This window comes from Scyliorhinus canicula, chromosome 26 (assembly GCF_902713615.1).
Source record: "Scyliorhinus canicula chromosome 26, sScyCan1.1, whole genome shotgun sequence".
NCBI classification, from domain to species: domain Eukaryota; kingdom Metazoa; phylum Chordata; class Chondrichthyes; order Carcharhiniformes; family Scyliorhinidae; genus Scyliorhinus; species Scyliorhinus canicula.
The window spans coordinates 9,361,898-9,379,960 of NC_052171.1; the positions used below are offsets into that span (position 1 = coordinate 9,361,898).

The 18,063-nt window shown below is 50.1% G+C and overlaps 1 protein-coding gene across 2 annotated transcripts in view; it reads right to left on the minus strand.

Annotated features, from left to right (window-relative positions):
- LOC119957347 (serine/threonine-protein kinase 10-like) overlaps positions 1 to 17,807 on the minus strand; it is a 43,300-nt gene extending 25,493 nt beyond the window's left edge. The window contains exons 1-5 of one of the 2 annotated variants that reach the window (XM_038785260.1): positions 17,556 to 17,807; positions 5,171 to 5,335; positions 4,077 to 4,125; positions 3,453 to 3,602; positions 213 to 285 (exon numbers count right to left, since the gene is read on the minus strand). In XM_038785260.1, the coding sequence (XP_038641188.1) occupies positions 213 to 285; positions 3,453 to 3,602; positions 4,077 to 4,125; positions 5,171 to 5,335; positions 17,556 to 17,708 (590 nt within the window). In that variant the 5' untranslated portion in view covers positions 17,709 to 17,807. Of the gene's footprint in view, positions 1 to 212; positions 286 to 3,452; positions 3,603 to 4,076; positions 4,126 to 5,170; positions 5,336 to 7,802; positions 7,987 to 17,555 lie in introns of those variants that run through there. The other variant, XM_038785261.1, reaches the window with a different exon arrangement.
- Positions 17,808 to 18,063: the final 256 nt, after the last annotated feature.

Genomic DNA, 18,063 nt, shown 5'->3' on the forward strand with positions numbered 1-18,063 from the left:
TCGGAGTCATCTCGCCAACCAATCAGCAACTTTTTCTCTTGTAGCGTAAATCGCGGCGATTGTTTGAAATTTGACATTCCTGTGTTTGTCCTGATGAGTGCACGGTAAAAAGCTTCTGCAGGATGTCTCCCTTTGCAGCGCCACGGGGAAAATGTTTGACAGACCAGAAGAAAGTTTGACGACATGCTTTCTAGAAAAGGAGAGACGCCTACCAATATGGTGTCCCGATAAACGATGCTCTTCGTTGAATGGTGTGTGTGTTTTTTGCAGAGACTCCGAAATCAGCTGAAAGAGAGGAAGACATGGTTTAATAGCACTTATAAACCATGTCATTTGTGATTAACAACAGACCTTTTCCTGGGAAGGAGTTACTGACTGAATATTAAATGCTTTTGTCTTCATTTCTACTCTAGACAACCAGATTCGGGCTGCATCTGATGCATCCTTGACCACACGGGTACCAAGGCTGAAGAGGAAACCCAGTTCCACCTCTGCAACATCACCCCTAACATTGGGGATGCACAAGAGACTGGACTTAGAGGGGGGGGGTAGCTCGGAGGGTTGTGAGGGCAGGAGGAGAATCCAGAGGGAGGAAGGGAGCAGAAGAGTTAACGTTTCCACTCTGTATGATTCTTCCTCAGAGCTAAAGAGAGAGGGAGAAAAGTGATGGGTCTTATACCGTTGAAGAGAGGGGGGATGGAGCAAATAGAAGGTCGGGGATAGGGACGAGCTCAGGGGAGGTTTGACAAAAGACACCATGGGCGCAAGACAGAGGCAGTGGGGGGGTGTGGTGAATCATAATAGCATCATTCACACTGTTATCGCACATGTTGTACCATGCCTCTGTAAGCTCGGCACACGGGCAGTTGCGCGGCTCTGCCCCTAGGGGGAGGTGTACTGGGAATGTACGGAAGTTTGTACTGGGCTCCACCCTTGGCTCCGCCCATGACTCTCCCCCCCCCCTCACTGGTTGTATAAAGCTCGTCAGTCAGAGCCTGCCTGCCAGTTCATCTAGAGTTCATCTCGTCACAGGCAGGCTCTGTTGTAAGATGATTAAAACCACTTTTCACTTCTAACCACGTGTCGCGTGAATTGACGGCCTCATCAGGGGGCAGCAGGGTGGTGCAGTGGTTAGCACAGCTGCCTCACAGCGCCGAGGACCCGGGTTCGAACCCGGCCCCGGGTCACTGTCCGGGTGGAGTTTGCACATTCTCCCCCGTGTCTGCGTGAGTCTCACACCCACAACCCAAAAAAGATGCGCAGGGTAGATGAATTGGCCACCTAAATTGCCCCTTATTTGGAAAGAAAAGAATTGGGTACTCTAAATTTATTTTTAAAAAGACAGAGGCAAAGGTACTGGCAGTGTTAAAGACTAAAGTAGGTGTTGATAGTGGCGTCGAGATCAGTTAGCAGACTGTGTTAACGGCAGAGTAAGGAAGTTTTCAATGAGGGTTTCAGCAGCAAATGAGTTGAAGTTAAGAAGGGATATGAATGGTAGAAATATAGTAACTCAGCCAAAGAGACCGTACGGAGGCAACAGTACAAACTATGTTTGTCTTTGGGAAGAAAAATTGAAATTGAAAATGGCTTATTGTCACAAGTAGGCTTCAATGAAGTTACTGTGAAAAGCCCCTTGTCGCCACATTCCGGCGCCTGCCCGGGGAGGCTGGTACGGGAAGAGATAAGAAGTGATGTTTTAACTGATAACTGAGTTACTCTGAGTGAGTACAATGAAAGGAGATAGATGTTTCTGCGCAGTTAGAACATGTGGACATAACGGCGATAGCTTGCAAGGGTGTCATGCAACCCTGGAGCCCGCCAGAACTGTGTGCTGCCTTCTAACAATATTCGGCAATCACTCAGGTCAGTGACGTCCAACAGATCGGCCTTTTCAGATCGACCGAATGCATCTTCTCAGCTCGGGACTCAATCCTTTCTGTCCCCACGAACACAATCCATGGCCTCCTCGTCCTACTTGTCACTTGCTGGGGTGGTGGTGGTGGTGGTGGTGGTGGGGGGGTGGGGCTATTGTCAGAGGCTGGCTGGGACCTGTATCTGGCTGTGAGTTGGGGCGAGTGTCAGTGAATGCTGCCTCCGCGGTGACCCCAGTAGAGCCGCCCGGGGCAACGGGGCATTTACCCCCCCCAGCTACCTCTGTATCCTCCTGCGGAAGCCAATCCCCAGCCTGGCACCCTTTGATTGAAGAAGTTTCTCCCAACATTCCAACATCGAGCTTGGAGCGTCAATCGTTTGCCAATTCTATTGATTAATCGTGTACCTTGAGGGGCGGCACAGTGGCGCAGTGGTTAGCACTGCTGTCTCACGGCGCCGAGGTCCCGGGTTCGATTCCGGCTCTGGGTCACTGTCTGTGTGGAGTTTGCACATTCTCCCGTGTCTGCGTGTTTCACCCCCACAACCCAAAGATGTGCAGGGTAGGCGGATTGGCCACGCTAAATTGCCCCTTAATTGGAAAAAATGAATTGGGTACTCTAAATTTATTTTTTTTAAATCGTGTACCTTGAGCACATATGAAGAGAGACCGCTGGGACTCTGGGTTGGTAGGTAGGAGGTGGAGCTATGTGCTGCTGCGTTCTGTGAATAAACCAACTTCGGAAAAAGATCTATGTCGACTTCCATACTCGACTACCTGACGTGGCTCCATTTAACATGGAGATGGGAGTTCAACCTAGATAAATGTGAAGTGATTCATTTTGGAAGGTCAAATTTGAATGCTGAACACAGGATTCTTGGAAGTGTGGAGGAACAGAGGGATCTTGGGGTCCACGTACATAGATCCTTCAAAGTTGCCACCCAGGTTGATAGGGTTGTTAAGAAGGCTTATGGTGTGTTGGCTTTCATTAACAGGGGGATTGAGTTTAAGAGCCGCGAGGTTTTGCTGCAGCTTTATAAAACCCGTTAGACCACACTTGGAATATTGTGTCCAGTTCTGGTTGCCTCATTATAGGAAGGATGTAGATGCTTTGCAGAGGGTACAGAGGAGATTTACCAGGATGCTGCCTGGACTGGAGGGCAGGTCTTATGAAGAAAGGTTGAGGGAGCTAGGGCTTTTCTCACTGGAGCGAAGAAGGAAGAGCGGTGACTTGATAGAGGTGTACAAGGTGATGAGAGGCATGGATAGAGTGGATAGCCAGAGACTTTTCCCCAGGGCGGGAATGGCTGACACTGGGGGACATAATTTTAAGGTGATTGGAGGAAGGTATAGGGGAGATGTCAGAGGTAGGTTCTTTACACAGAGAGTGGTGGGTGTGTGGAATGCATTGCCAGCAGAGGTGATGGAGTCAGAGACTTAACTTGAACTTAATCAACTGTATTAAGAGATGGCAACTGGCTGGGAAGGGCAAATGGTGGTGAATGTACTATTGGGATTGGCTTTAATCCTTTTGTTTCACTGTCTTACTCTCCTGTCCCGAGCCCTCGCTCCTCTCTCTTACCTAGTTTAATGTCTCCGTCCAGGGTCAGGAGTATATTTCCAGCCTTCAGGTCGCGATGGATGATCTTGTTACTGTGGAGGTAGTGGAGAGCTTCGAGCATCTGCCTGCAAACAACACGAATCTGGGGCTCCACCAACCCTCTCTCCAGCTCTGCGACAGAAGCAAACCGAGGTGAGACCCATTGGTTCTGGCCTTTGTGTCTCTCCCCCACCCACTCCCCCCCCCTCCCCCTCACCTCCCCCCCAACCCCACCCCACAGGTTTAATGGAACACGTGTGCATGTGTTTGTGCTGGGTTTTGTGTCTGAGAGTGTATTTGTTTTTGTGGGATGTGTTTTTGTGCGTGCGTGTTTGTCTGTGTATGTCTGTTCTGTGTACGTTTTTGTGTGTTTGCGTGTTCTGTGTATGTGCTTATGTGCGTTTGTGTGTATGTGTTTGTATGTGTATGCTTTTGTGTGTTTTTAAAATAAATTTAGAGTACCCAATTATTTTTTGTGTGGGGGAGTGCAGTTACCAAGCGCCCACAGTCTGTGGAACTGTTTCCCAGGAATAGAGGGGGGGAAATGTGAGGGGGGAGAGGGGGATTGCGGACTCCATCAATTCGGCAGACTGCAACACCACTTACCCAACATTATAGCATCGACCGCACCGCCAGGGCAGAACTCAATGAGAATCTGTAAGGGGAAACGAGACAGCTTTAAGATCTGGGACTGTTCAATGACGCATTGGAAACCTCGAACCAAGTTGGCGAGCCCATTGTCCCGTGGGGGTGGGGGGGAATGTGAAACAGGTCGCACTGACGCACTTAAGTGGAGGTCCAATGCAAGATTGGGTGAATAGAAGAGAGAGAGTTGGGGGGGGGGGGGGGGGGGGGGGGGGGGAGAGACAATTAGAGGGCGGGGGTGTTTGTGTGGGGTTTAAATACCAACGCTGAGCAGTCAGGCTGAATGGCCTGTGCCTTTGTGTGTTGTAGATTCTGTCGAATTCCATCTGGCGTTTATTCCACCGATTTGCCATCTTGATCCGCCAGAGTTAATGATTCTTGCACAAGACCCTGCCTTAATGCCGATCCAGCGCACGTGCGATGGAGACAGACAGAGAGAGAGAGAGGCGTCAGACATCTCCACTGGAAGTTAGATAGATAACTGAAAGGGAGAATTGATGGGGTTTCAGGGCGGGGAAAGCTGGGGAGCTCAGGATAAGGAGCTAGCATAGGCGTGAAGGAGCGAATGGCCCCTTGCTTGCGCTGTGCGGTTCTAGGTTAGAAACGAAGGATGATAAAATTGAGTATTCAAATAGTTACTAATCAGAACACAATGGGAACGATTAAAGACAGAATGGACGAGTGTTTGGGTATTGATGTACCATCGATTGCACGCGAGGCGAGTGATTTACCAAAGTCTGGCTTTAATTAACTAGAACACAGCTCTGCGATCGTCTACAGTGGAAAGGGACGATCGTCAGGCGTTTGAGCATTTATACCTCGTTAATAGAGGCGTGGTTAACTCAGCCTCTCGGCCAATCGGTCGAGAGGCACATGACCGACCAGGGCCAATGGTAAGCCGACGTTCTGGCCCAATGGCAGACGAGTATGCAGATCATATCATCACAGGTATTTCATTCACTTATAACACCCTCTTGGGATATTGAAACTCCCCCATTTTGGGAAGTTGAGGACATTTTTTTTTATTCCCCCCCCCCCCCCCCTTCCTGACTCACCCACAGGCTGTTTCCATAGTAGAAAGCATCGAGGAGTTTTACAATGTTGGGGTGATCGCACGAGGCCAGGATCTCAACTTCCACCATGTAATCCTCCAGCTCCTCCGCATCCAGTGGCCCGATCACCTTGGCAGCCGCCACGTCCCCGGTGTCCCGGTTCTGCGCCTTCGAAAGGGGACAACAAACCATTAGTCAGGCCCGGGGCACATTCGCAACGGGGCACAAGGCCACAACACTTCTCACGTGGGCGTGACCACCCTTTCTGGTCTCGCACCACCGTTTAACATCACAGCTTCCTTGTCAAAAGCAACATGTCAATTTTGTGGTCAGCTGTACCCAGCCCTGGAGGATAAAATTACAGATTTCCGCCACCCTCAATCTTGGCTTTGTAAATGGCTAATTTTAAGATTTTTGCGGCCTATTAGAAGGTGACCAGCTCTTGTTCCCAGCGTGTTTTATTTCCCTCAAGCCCCCCCATTCAATTTCCGTTTGAAATCATTCATCGCCTTGGCTTCCACCACCCTCGTGGCCAGCGGGTTCCCGTTCATTTCCACTCGCTGGGTAAAATCTTCTTCCTCACAATACCCCTCACCTCCCCGTATCTCTCAACCAAAACCTTAAATCTATGTCCCCCACCTTGCCCAACTCCTGTACCAATAATTAACAGGAACAGAGTCCCGACCTTATCTAAACCTGTCACCATCTTGTCCACCTCGTTCAAATCTCCTCCTCACCCTCCTTCGCTCCGATGACAACTTCTCCAACTTCACCTTGGAGCTCAAATCCCCCACATCCCCGGACCCATTCTGGTAAATCTCTCTCCGCACCCTCTCACATCCCTTCCTAAAGTGTGGCGACGAGGACTGGACGCAATACTCCAGTTGGGGCCCAAAAGCTGTCAATAGCTCGTTGGTGTTGGGTCACCATCACCAACCGTCTGTCCTGGGCCACTCACGTTGATGCAACAGTCAAGAACGCCCAACAACGTCTCGACTTCCTACGGAAGCTAAAGAAATTTGGCATGTCTGCATCGACTCTCACAAACTTCTACAGATGTGCCATAGAGAGCATCCTATCCGGCTGCATCACAGCCTGGTATGGCAACTGCTCGGCCCAAGATCACAACAAACTGCAGAGTGTGGTGAACTCAGCCTAACGCATCACACAAGCTGGTAACCCCCACATTGATTCTGTCCACATCTCCCGCTGCCTCAGGAAGGCAGACAGCATTATCAGAGACCCCTCCCACACAGACATTGCCTTCTTCCAGACCCTTCCATCAGGCAGAAGGTACAGAAGTCTGAAGATCCGCACATCCAGACATAGGAACAGCTTCTTCCCCACAGCTAGAAGACTCCTCAACGACTCCCCCTCGGACTGATCTGTTCCCTGTAAGAACACTATTCACGACGCCCTATGCTGCTCTTGCTCACGTATTTGCTTTGTTTGGCCCCTTGTTCCGCACTGTAACCAATCACTGTTTGTCGATGTACCATTTGTCAATGTTCTCCGTCGATTATTCTTTTGTCTACTATGTACGTTCCCCTGGCCGCAGAAAAATACGTTTCACTGTACTTCGGTACATGCGACGATATATCAAATCAATCAAAAAAAAATCAATCAATCAGAGCTTTCTAAGAGGTCCTATCCTAACCTCCCTATTTTGGTACTCAGATTCCTGAAACCCAAAATCGGGGTTAGCTTTGCTAACTAATCTCTCAATAAGTCCTACTCCCTACAAAGCTGATATCTATTATAGTTTCGAAGAGTAAGAGGCGACTTGATCTAAACCTTTAAGATCCCAAGCGGGTATTGACAGGGTGGATGTGGAGGGGACGTCTCCTCTGGTGTGAGAATCTAGAACTAGAGGTCTAGTTCTTTAAAACTAGATGAGGCAAGAATCTTTCCTCTCAGTCATGAGCCTCTGGAACTCTCTGCCTGAAAAGAGCAGAATCTTTGGATATTTTTAAGAACATAAGAACTAGGAGCAGGAGTAGGCCATCTGGCCCCTCGAGCCTGCTCCGCCATTCAATGAGATCATGGCTGATCTTTTGTGGACTCAGCTCCACTTTCCGGCCCGAACACCATAACCCTTAATCCCTTTATTCTTCAAAAAACTATCTATCTTTATCTTAAAAATTTTTTATGAAGGAGCCTCAACTGCTTCACTGGGCAAGGAATTCCATAGATTCACAACCCTTTGGGTGAAGAAGTTCCTCCTAAACTCAGTCCTAAATCTACTTCCCCTTATTTTGAGGCTATGCCCCCTAGTTCTGCTGTCACCCGCCAGTGGAAACAACCTGCCCGCATCTATCCTATCTATTCCCTTCATAATTTTATATGTTTCTATAAGATTCCCCCTCATCCTTCTAAATTCCAACGAGTGCAGTCCCAGTCGACTCAACCTCTCCTCGTAATCCAACCCCTTCAGCTCTGGGATTAACCTAGTGAATCTCCTCTGCACACCCTCCAGCGCCAGTACGTCCTTTCTCAGGTAAGGAGACCAAAACTGAACACAATACTCCAGGTGTGGCCTCACTAACACCGCATACAGTTGCAGCATAACCTCCCTAGTCTTAAACTCCATCCCTCTAGCAATGAAGGACAAAACTCCATTTGCTTTCTTAATCACCTGTTACACCTGTAAACCAAGGCAAAGGTGGATAGATTCTTGGTGAGCAAGGGGGTGTAAGGTTATTGGGGATGGGCCCGGCTGCAGGTTTGAGGTTAAGCCGTGATCTTATTAAATGGCGGGGCAGGCCGAGGGGCCAAATGGCCTGCTCCTGGTTCGTGTGCGCAAAGATGAGCATGAACCTCCGACCTTTGCCCCCGGGCACACTTCAGAATCATGCCATTAAATATATACTGTCTCTCTGCCGTTGACAGGATTGAGGGGGACAGATGATTCCTTTGCTCCCGGGTAGGCTTTGCGTGACTGTTTGCCGGTTTTTCCGCAGGGAAAGTTGTCAAGAGCCCTTTTGACTCTGGCGAACTGCGGGTCCCACATTCCCCGCTTGCTGTCGGCAGCACAGGAAGCTGTCGGGGAGTTGACACAACATGGAGGCTTTTGGGCCTAGGCCTGTGCCTTGGTTGCCAAGGAGACTCGCCTACAACCGCCACTGTCGAGAGAATGATGACCAAACAGGAAACAATCGCAACCAGGTGGAGACGGGCCAGAACAATAGATTAATCACTTTTTCCACACATTTTTCTTCCTGGCATTTGTTTTTATAGTTGAGGGGGGGGGGGATGGGGTGGAATTGGGGGCATTAGGCTCGACAGTCGATTCCTGTGTCAGGGTTCCAGGCAGGGAGGCAGAAACACGCAACAAGTATTGATCGCCAAGTGACCCTGGGTGTCAAGGCATGTGCAAAGCTAACGACAGCGGGTCAGTTAGCTTGGCGGCTACAATTGCAAAGGGCTCTCAGAGCGACAGGAATGGATAATACACGAGTGGGGAGCCAACCGGCTGACCGAGGCGAGCAGGCCAGGGGAGAGAGCAAACCCCCCCCCATGTCCAAATCGTTCCCTTCGCAAATAAGTTCTTATTCTGTGATTTCCTGATCGGATTTCTGTCACTTGGTGCACTGCATCTCGGCTCCGACAGAGCTGTGCCTGTCAGGAGCGCCGGGAACTGACTGCAGCCCAGACACTGGTTTCGACAGAAGCTGCAAATCACTCGGAAGTGGTTGTGGTTTGAGCTCTCTCTCTCTCTCTCTCTGCCAACGCTCGGTCTGAACGAGAGGAAGCCTCTCCGCGTTCGAAAGATAATGTCGGCTGCTGCTCCTCTCCCCGTCCCATCTCAAACCTGGAACCCTGAGATCATTGCTGGTCCGATTGTGGCTCCACATATTCCCATCCGCCCCCAGGAAAAAAATCCACCTTAACTCAGCCTTGAATATATGCAATGACCCAGATTTCACTGTTCTCTGGGGGAGGGGAAATTTCACAGACGAACAACCCTAAAGTGCCGAATTAGGCCATTCGGCCCATCGAGTCTGCTCCGCCATTCAACCGTGGCTGATATTTTTCTCATCCCCATTCTCCTGCCTTCTCCCCATAACCCCTGATCCCCTAATTAATCAAGAACCTATCTATCTCGGTCTTAAAGACACTCAGTGATTTGGCCTCCACAACCTTCTGCGGCAAAGAGTTCCACAGATTCACCACCCTCTGGCTGAAGAAATTCCTCCTCATCTCTGTTTTAAAGGATCGTCCCTTCAATCTGAGATGGTGTCCTCTGGTTCTAGTTTCTCCTACAAGTGGAAACATCCTCTCCACGTCCACTCTATCCAAGCCTCTCATATCCTATAAGTTCGTCCAGGCCTCTAGGTGACTAAGCCAGTAGACTAACATTGTAGCTAGTTTAGCTGAGTGGGCTAGACAACTAGTTTGCGATGCAGAACAAGGCCAGCAGCGCGGGTTCAATTCCTGTACCAGCTGAGATTTCTGAATTCTCCCTCTGCATACCCGAACAGGTGCCAGAATGTGGCGACTAGGGGCTTATCACAGCAACTTATCATTGCAGCGTTAATATAAGCCTACTAGTGACAATGAAGTTTATTTATTTATAATTCTCCCTATACTTTCCAATGGATTTGCCACACACAGCAATAAACCATTGGCGTATAAAGACACTCGATGCTCTCTACCCCCCCCCCCCCCCACAAACCCGTCATTCGAAGCTCAGAGCGCAATCGCCAACGCGAACAGCAATGGTGACAATGGGCACCCCTGCCTTGTCTCTCTATACAGCCTAAAATACCCCCAATTTGTCTAATTTATTCTCACACTCGCCATGGGCCATGGGGGGGGGAGGGGTACAATAGCCGTACCCAAGCAACAAACTTTGGCCCAAACCCAAACTTAGGCACAGATTTAAGGTTTTGGTTAAGATGCGGAAGGGCTGTTGGGGGGAGGTGGAGGCCAGGGTATGGGAATACTGCAAAGGGGGAATGGAATGACTGGACTGACCTGCACAGAGCTGGCATGGAGCCGATATACAGAACGGCTTCCTTCCGTGCCTGGGATGGTTTAGCACAGTGGGCTAAACAGCTGGCTTGTAATGCAGAACAAGGCCAGCAGCAGCGGGTTCAATTCCTGTCGCAGCCTCCCCAAACAGGTGCCGGAATGTGGTGACTAGGGGCTTTTCACAGTAACTTAATTTGAAGCTGCTGTGTTTTTCTCTTACGTCGACGTCTATCGATCTATTTGCTGGCGTTTCTCAGCTGGGATCTCATGTCCGAGATATTGGAGTCTTCTTTTCTAGCTGTCAGTTTTGGAGAGCTCTTTTTTGCTGTGACTATTTCAAGACCCTCTGCATTGCTCGTCCGTTGTGTATATGGAACTTTTTGCGTCCGTTTTTACCCACGTTTCAAAGGCTTCTATTTTCTCCCGCAGATCTTTACTTATTGTCCAGGTTTCTGAGGCGAACGGGGAAGTGGATAGAATGTGGTAAATATGAAGTTTTTTCCCTTTGCTAGAAGCTGCTCTTGCTGGTTTAGCTCAGTCGGCTGGACAGCTAGTCCATGATGCAGAGCAAAGACAGCAGCGTGGGTTCAATTCCCGTTCCGGCTGAGGTTATTCGTGAAGGCCCGGCCTTCCTCAACCTCGCCCCTCGCCTGAGGTGTGGTGATCCTTGGGTTAAATCACCACCAGTCCGCTCTCCCTTGTCAAAGGGGAAAGCAGCCCATGGTCATCTGGTACCATGGCCACTTTACTTTACAAGCTCAAGTTTTCTTATTGTTAACCCTATTGACCTTCGCTAAATTTCTTCTGACTATTCTGCCCTTCCAATCTTGACCATATTCTGTTGTTGGCCTAAAGAAACAAACGGTTTGACACTAACCACTGCCAATTGTCACTCTGGTTTATCCTGATGTTTCCCTCCAATACGCCATTGTTTTTGGCCATCCATGGTTGTAAGTCACTCTCCCTGGATATTAATGTGTGAACAATCCTCCGCCTGCTTCTGCAGGCCAAGTTTGCAAAGTAGGTGATGCACCATCAATAGGCTTTCCCCAGCCTGGGGTGTTGGAGACGTAACGAGCTCCGGGTCCATATCCAATGCTGCTCTGTGTCGAGCAGTGACGTAGGGAGCCAGGCCCCACTCTGATCTTAGAGTCATAGAATCCCTACTGTGCAGAAGGAGACCATTCGGCCCGTCGAGTCTGTGCCGACCCTCCAAAAGAGCACCCGACCTAGGCCCACTCCCCTACCCTATCCCCATCACGACAGCTAAACTTTGGACACTACGGGCAATTTATCATGGCCAATCCACCTAACCTGTGCATCTTTGGACTGTGGGAGGAAACCGGAGCACCCGGAGGAAACCCCAGGCACACACGGGGAGAACGTGCAGACTCCGCACAGATAGTGACCCAAGTTGAGACTTGAACCTGGGTCCCTGGAGCTGTGAGGCAGCAGTGCTAACCATGTTATTAACCCATTAACCCATGTCCCGAGCGCATTGGCCGAATCTTCTGGATTACTGACCCCAGTGACCTTTCAACTATGCCACCAATATTCTCTAGTTGCCTGTGCTCAAAGACAATCGATACACATCACAAGTTCTCATCACCGTAACAACGTAATCAACGCCACATTAACAAACCGTAACAATGTCATTGACAACAGAGCGTTGAGTGTGCGGCCACTTTGCCTACGGATCACCACCGTTCTGCGACACACGTTCCCCGTTGGCTTCAGACGCAGAGGTAATCGTACACGGTGTTCCGAAGCGGTGAGCGGACCGTGATGGTCGCTGACCTCTCTGCTTCGCTCCCTGCCCTTGGAAAGGCGTTGAGGCAGCGAGCAGGCCGGGTCTCCTCGAGCAGAAAGCGGGGCAAGGGGGCAATCACGATGGAGAGTCCGCCCTGGGGTCTCGCCTCACGTCAAGGCCCAATCGAGAAGAGCTATGTCAGGTGCTACCCGAACCGCCCACCTGTGGAATCAGACATGTCGGCCTTTGAGTTTGACCATTCATATCCAAGCGCACGGTTTGATCAACGTGCTTGACGCCACCCATATCTGGAATCGCTGATGATTTTGACAAGGCTGTTCTTTTGAAGGGAGAATCGAAGAGGGGGTTTGAAATGCAAAACGGAGAGACATGCGTGAGGTTTGTTGCCAAACTGGCCTCTGTTTCTTCTGGCAATAGAAAGCTGGGGCCACGGAGCTGCTGGTTTAAAAATAAAAAACCCAACCATTCCCCCTCCCCACCCAATCTAGTTGAGTCTTAGCTGCCCTCCACTCAGGTGCACAGAACTGCATGCAGAGGGTCAAGGAGACGGTCCACCCTTTCAGGGCACTGTAAGGGTCCTTCCTGTGTACATCCTTTGTTCTCACTTATTTGTGGTCCGTGGATCCATAATCGGCTGTTCCTTTAAGTAGAAGACTCAAAGTTGAATCAGCCAGCTGGGCAAGACACTATGTAGGAGTCGTATAATTCATAGAATCACGACAGTGCAGAAAGAGGCCATTCGGCCCATCGAGAGTGCACCGACCCTCCGAAAGGGCACCCTACCTAGGCCCACTCGCCTGCCCTATCCCTGTAACCCCACCGACCCTGCACCTCTTTGGAGCCACTGGAGGAAACCCCTGCAGACATGGGGAGAACATGCAAACTCCACACAGTGACCCAAGGCCGGAATTGAACTGGCGCTGAAAGGCAGCAGTGCTGACCACTGTGCCACCCTCAGGCTTTGTGTTTGGGCGAGTAGAAACCAGACTCTTTGGCACTGGGTGGATCTGGAGTCGGTCCGACTGGTTAACTGGCAACCGGTGCACTGGCCAGGGACCGTGTTCTGAGAGAACTGGGCGGAAGTGTTCAGACCTTGGAAGTGAAAGAAACGCTCTTTCTGCCTCCTGCTTGCTGAAGTGAAAGAACCACTCTAGTGCTCTGAAAGTAGCGAGTCGCGACACACTCGTTGCCGTGAACCTGAAATGACGCTCAGTCTGCAGCGGCACGGTAGCACAGTGGTTAGCGTTGTTGCTTCACAGCTCTAGGGCCCCAGGTTTCGATTCCCAACTTGGGTCACTGTCTGTGCGGAATCTGCACCTTCTCCCCGTGTCTGCGTGGGTTTCCTCCGGGTGCTCCGGTTTCGTCCCACAGCTCAAAGATGCGCAGGTTAGGTGGATTGGCCATGCTAAATTGCCCCTTAGTGACCAAAATGAAAAGGTTGGGTGGGGGGGTATTGGGTTACGGGGATAGGGTGGGGGGTGTGGGCTTAGGTAGGATGCTCTTTCCAAGGGCCGGTGCAGACCCGATGGGCCAAATGGCCTCCTTCTGCCCTGTAAATTCTATGATCCTAATGTGACAAGCTTGCCAGAGAAAACCATCTCAAGCCGAGAAGGATGAAGTACCAAAACGGACGCCTGAACTCCAGAAAGACATTAATTGGAAGTCATCCCAGTTATTTTTATTCATATTTTCTCACCCTTTCCGCCACCCATTCTCCTATCTGTTGCTTATCTGCGTGTGTAGAGTGGGGTGGTTAGAAAGGAGGGCTCGGAAGAGGGTAGTAGATAGTCAGTTGCTTTTTCTGCCCGTTTAATTATAATTCTGTGCATAACGAAAGGTTGCTTGTGTTTGGAAGTTACAAATCTGGTGACTGTAGTTCATTGGGCTCAGCCAAGGACGGCGGGCGTTTTAAATAAAATCTACTTTCACCTGTGCTGTGACCCTGGGTCAAGTGGGGCTGGAATTGACCCTGTTCTAGCCCAGGGCACCGTGACAGCATTATGGATGGGCTATACATGTCACCCCTGTGTTACGACGATGGAGAAAATAAAAACCATGGGATTATACACAGAAATATTGGACTTTACAAAGGCGAGTTTTATATTTTTAAATGGACACACACCCTGAAGATGTACAGTTAGCCACTGACCGGAACGGCCACAGGGTGTTTCTCTAAGGGAAGCTTTCAAGGCACTTTTAAAAGCACCTTACTCCCGTCTCCAGAACATAACAGCGACCACCAGCCTTCGGTCAAAAGGAACGCACAAGGCGGCACGGTAGCACAGTGGTTAGCACTGTTGCTTCACAGCGCCAGGGTGCTTGGGTTCGATTCCCGGCTTGGCTGACTGTCTGTGCGGAGTCTGCACGTTCTCCCTGTGTCTGCGTGGGTTTCCTCCAGTGTAGCCACCTGGGGTGGCCACTGCCCAACACAAAATGGAAGATTACAAAGAATGCTGGGAAAATGGACATGTTGCAAAAGCAAGCAGCTTGCAGAAGCGCTTGTGTATTCTGACCGCTGCAGAAACCAGACGGCACTGTGAAAGAAAACAAGTTAGCATACTAATGAGGCGATGCCCGGTGATTCCCAGGTACAATGGAAACTAGTTAACTCAAATCGCTACAGTGAATAGAAGGCTAGACTTCTCGGCGCCAAGAAAAGTCCAAAACAATAAGCCCCAAGAACCGCCCAGCGATCGAGGGACTGCCCCGTTATTGGGGAAATTCAAATCAATCAATTGGGAAGAGACCCAATCGATTGCGAATGTATAGAGGGTCCGCCCAGGTGGGCGCGAGACCCTGGGAAAGGTATAAGACAGAGACCCCGACCCCAGCTCTCTCTCTCTGCCAGCCTCTCCTTGACCAGCTCTCTCAGCCGGCCCTCCCAACAAGAACACCTTTGTAGCAGCTCTCGAACTTGACCACGGAGAGGAGAGGCCTGGCCAACAGCAGCCGACAACAGGTAAGTGTCATACAACGCACGCTACGAGAGGAGACACTCCTGACCCCTTTAGTCCACACCGACTGGAAGCCTGCGGATCCAGGACAAAGCTAGAGGCCGTTGTTCCCTGATCCGGCAGTTCCCTTATTCCAGATAAGTATTAGCCTGTTAGTTGTAGGATTAGCCTAGTCTTGTAGTTTTATATGCACAATTAGTAGATAACTGTATAATAAACATGTCTTGTTTGAACTTACTAACTGGTGTATGGAGTTATTGGTCTGAACTTGAACTTGAAACTTGTGGCGGTATCTTAAAGATACCTGGTGACTCTAGAGCTAAGGAACGAAACAGAGCCAAATTGAGTGTAAAGCACACTCACCCAGAACGAGCAACACCAGGTGCTCCGGTTTCCTCCCACAAGTCCCGAAAGACGTGCTTGTTTGGACATTCTGAATTCTCCCTCCGTGTACCCGAACAGGCGCCGGGAGTGTGACGACAAGAGGATTTTCACAGTGACTTCATAGCACTGTTAATGTAAGCCTACTTGTGACACTAATAAAGATTACTGTTATTGTAAGAAGGGGGTTGATTGCTTGCCTCTCTGCGTCGGTCTGTCTGTGTCTGCCTGTCTGTCCTGTGAGAAAAGCAGCTGGAGTTTTCCCCCACTTGAAGGTGTGTCATACAGAAACCGAAGCAGGACCCCTGCAAAATTAGCCACTGTTTGCGGGGACATTTAAAATCCCCTCTCTCTCTCTCTCTGACTGTGGAAGTCAACCAGCCAGCAAAAAGGTTGTAGCTTAAATAAAGAACTTAAATAAAGGGTTTTTACGGCAATCGACAATGGCCAAACCATAGAACACCTGTACTAAAGTGGCTATTATTTGCCAGCAGAATCAATCCGTAATAGACTGCTCCGGGTAACTTTTAATTTATATTTACCTACTATTGAACCAAAGTCTTCCTTCTAATCCGGATATATGTTTTACACACACATTTTTAAAATGTCAACTTGCCCACTACGGTTAAAAGGTCCCCGCAATACGCGATATGTTTGATGTTCCTCTGCCAGTTTAATGGAGGCGTTATTTCTTTCTAATTGATAGCTAAACTCTTAAAATAGCAGACAGGAAAATGACGTGTGTTGTTGCCTTATTCAAATAAGTTTTTTAAAATTCTTGCACGGGGGGTGGGTGTCATTGGCTGGGCCATCATTTACTGCCCATCCCTTACTGCCCCTTCAAAGCCATTTCAGAGGGCATTTAAGAGTCAACCACATTGCTGTGGGGTCTGGAGTCACATGGAGGCCAGGCCGGGTAAGGACGGCAGATTTCCTTCCCTAAACATTAGTGAACCAGATGGGTTTTTACGACAATCAACAATGGCCATCGTTAGACTTTTAAATCCAGATTTTTTTTTAATTGAATTAAAATTTCACCATCTGCTGTGGCGGGATTTGAACCTGCATCTCTTGGGCCTCTGGATTACCTAATCCAGTGGCGATGCGAAAGGGTGGCACAGTGATCAGCACAGCTGCCTCACAGCATTAGGGACCCGGGCTCAATTCCGGCCTTGGGTGGGTCACTGTCTGTGCGGAGTCTGCACGTTCTCCCCCGTGTCCGCGTGGGTTTCCTCCGGGCGCTCCGGTTTCCTCCCACAAGTCCGAAGATGTGCGGGTTAGTCGGGTTGCCCATGATAAATTGCCCCTTGGTGTCCGGGGGTGTGCGGGTTAAGTGGGGTTCCAGGGTTGCAGGGATAGGGTGGGAGCCTGGTTAGAGTGCTCTTTCAGAGGGTCGGTACAGGCTCGATGGGCCGAATGACCTCCTTCTGCACTGTGGGGATTCTGTGACACCAACACGCCACGGCCTCCGCAATAGGAAACAAAATCCGCAACCAACAGCACCCGATCACAAATCTTTGTCGGCCGGGATTTGAAGGCGTTCGCAGGTGACACGTCTATCTGGTTCTCATATGGGGCCTCACGGTAGCATGGTGGTTAGCATCAATGCTTCACAGCTCCAGGGTCCCAGGTTCGATTCCCGGCTGGGTCACTGTCTGTGTGGAGTCTGCACGTCCTCCCTGTGTGTGCGTGGGTTTCCTCCGGGTGCTCCGGTTTCCTCCCACAGTCCAAAGATGTGCGGGTTAGGTGGATTGGCCATGCTAAATTGCCCGTAGTGTAAGGTTAATGGGGGGATTGTTGGGTTACGGGTATACGGGTTACGTGGGTTTGAGTAGGGTGATCATTGTTCGGCACAACATCGAGGGCCGAAGGGCCTGTTCTGTGCTGTACTGTTCTATGTTCTATAATAAGCGTTTACACCCCTCCATTAACAACACAGCACCTTCAAACGCAAAGTTCACTTTGCTCATCACAGGATGTGGGAGTCGCCGGCAATTGTTGTCCATCTTTGAGTGGCTTACAGGCCATCTTAGGTTGGAGGGGGGGGGGGGGGGGAGGGGAGCGTGGTTAAGAGACAACCACATTGCTGTTGTGGGGTGGGGGGGGGGGGGGGGATTTGGTCTCACATGTACGCCAGGCCGGGTAAGGACGGCAGATTTCCTTCCCTCAAAGACATCGGTGAACCAGGTGGGTTTTTAATGACAATCCGTTAGCGACGATCGCCATTGCTGGCTTTCTTTCCCCCCCCCCCCCCCCCCCATCAAATATCAATCATTTATTTCTGCCGTCGAACTTAAATTGCTCATACCTTGAGAACTTTGCCAAAGGCTCCATCTCCCAGTTCTCCAATCACCTTCCACACCTCTTCAGGATCCACACCCCGCTTCAGGCGCCGGTACTGTCGCGTCTTTTTCTTCTCGGGGCCGAGTTTAAAAAGCTTCATGAAGCTGAAGAAAGACATTCTGTGCCGAGATTCGAACGACAAGGGTTAAAAATTTAAAAAAAGGCTCGGCCAGTTCTTACAGCAGCGCAAACGTCGCTGGCAGGTGTCGCCTCCTTTTCATGCTGGGTGTAACTTTTACTCCATGTTGCAAAGGGGTCTCGGCAACCTCAGACGGCGCGTGTCCACGGCTGGGGGGGGGGAAACATGTTTGAAAAGCTGACAGAAAAGGCGAAAACTTATTACAGAGAAAAAAAATGCATGTCGCTCGGAGATGGCGGGGAAGTATCGTCACAACATCGCTGCCAAGGGTGGCTGTGGAGGTTTGAACCTTTGGCGTTTGCAGCGAGGTTCAAGGGCTGGCGGGTCTGTGGTC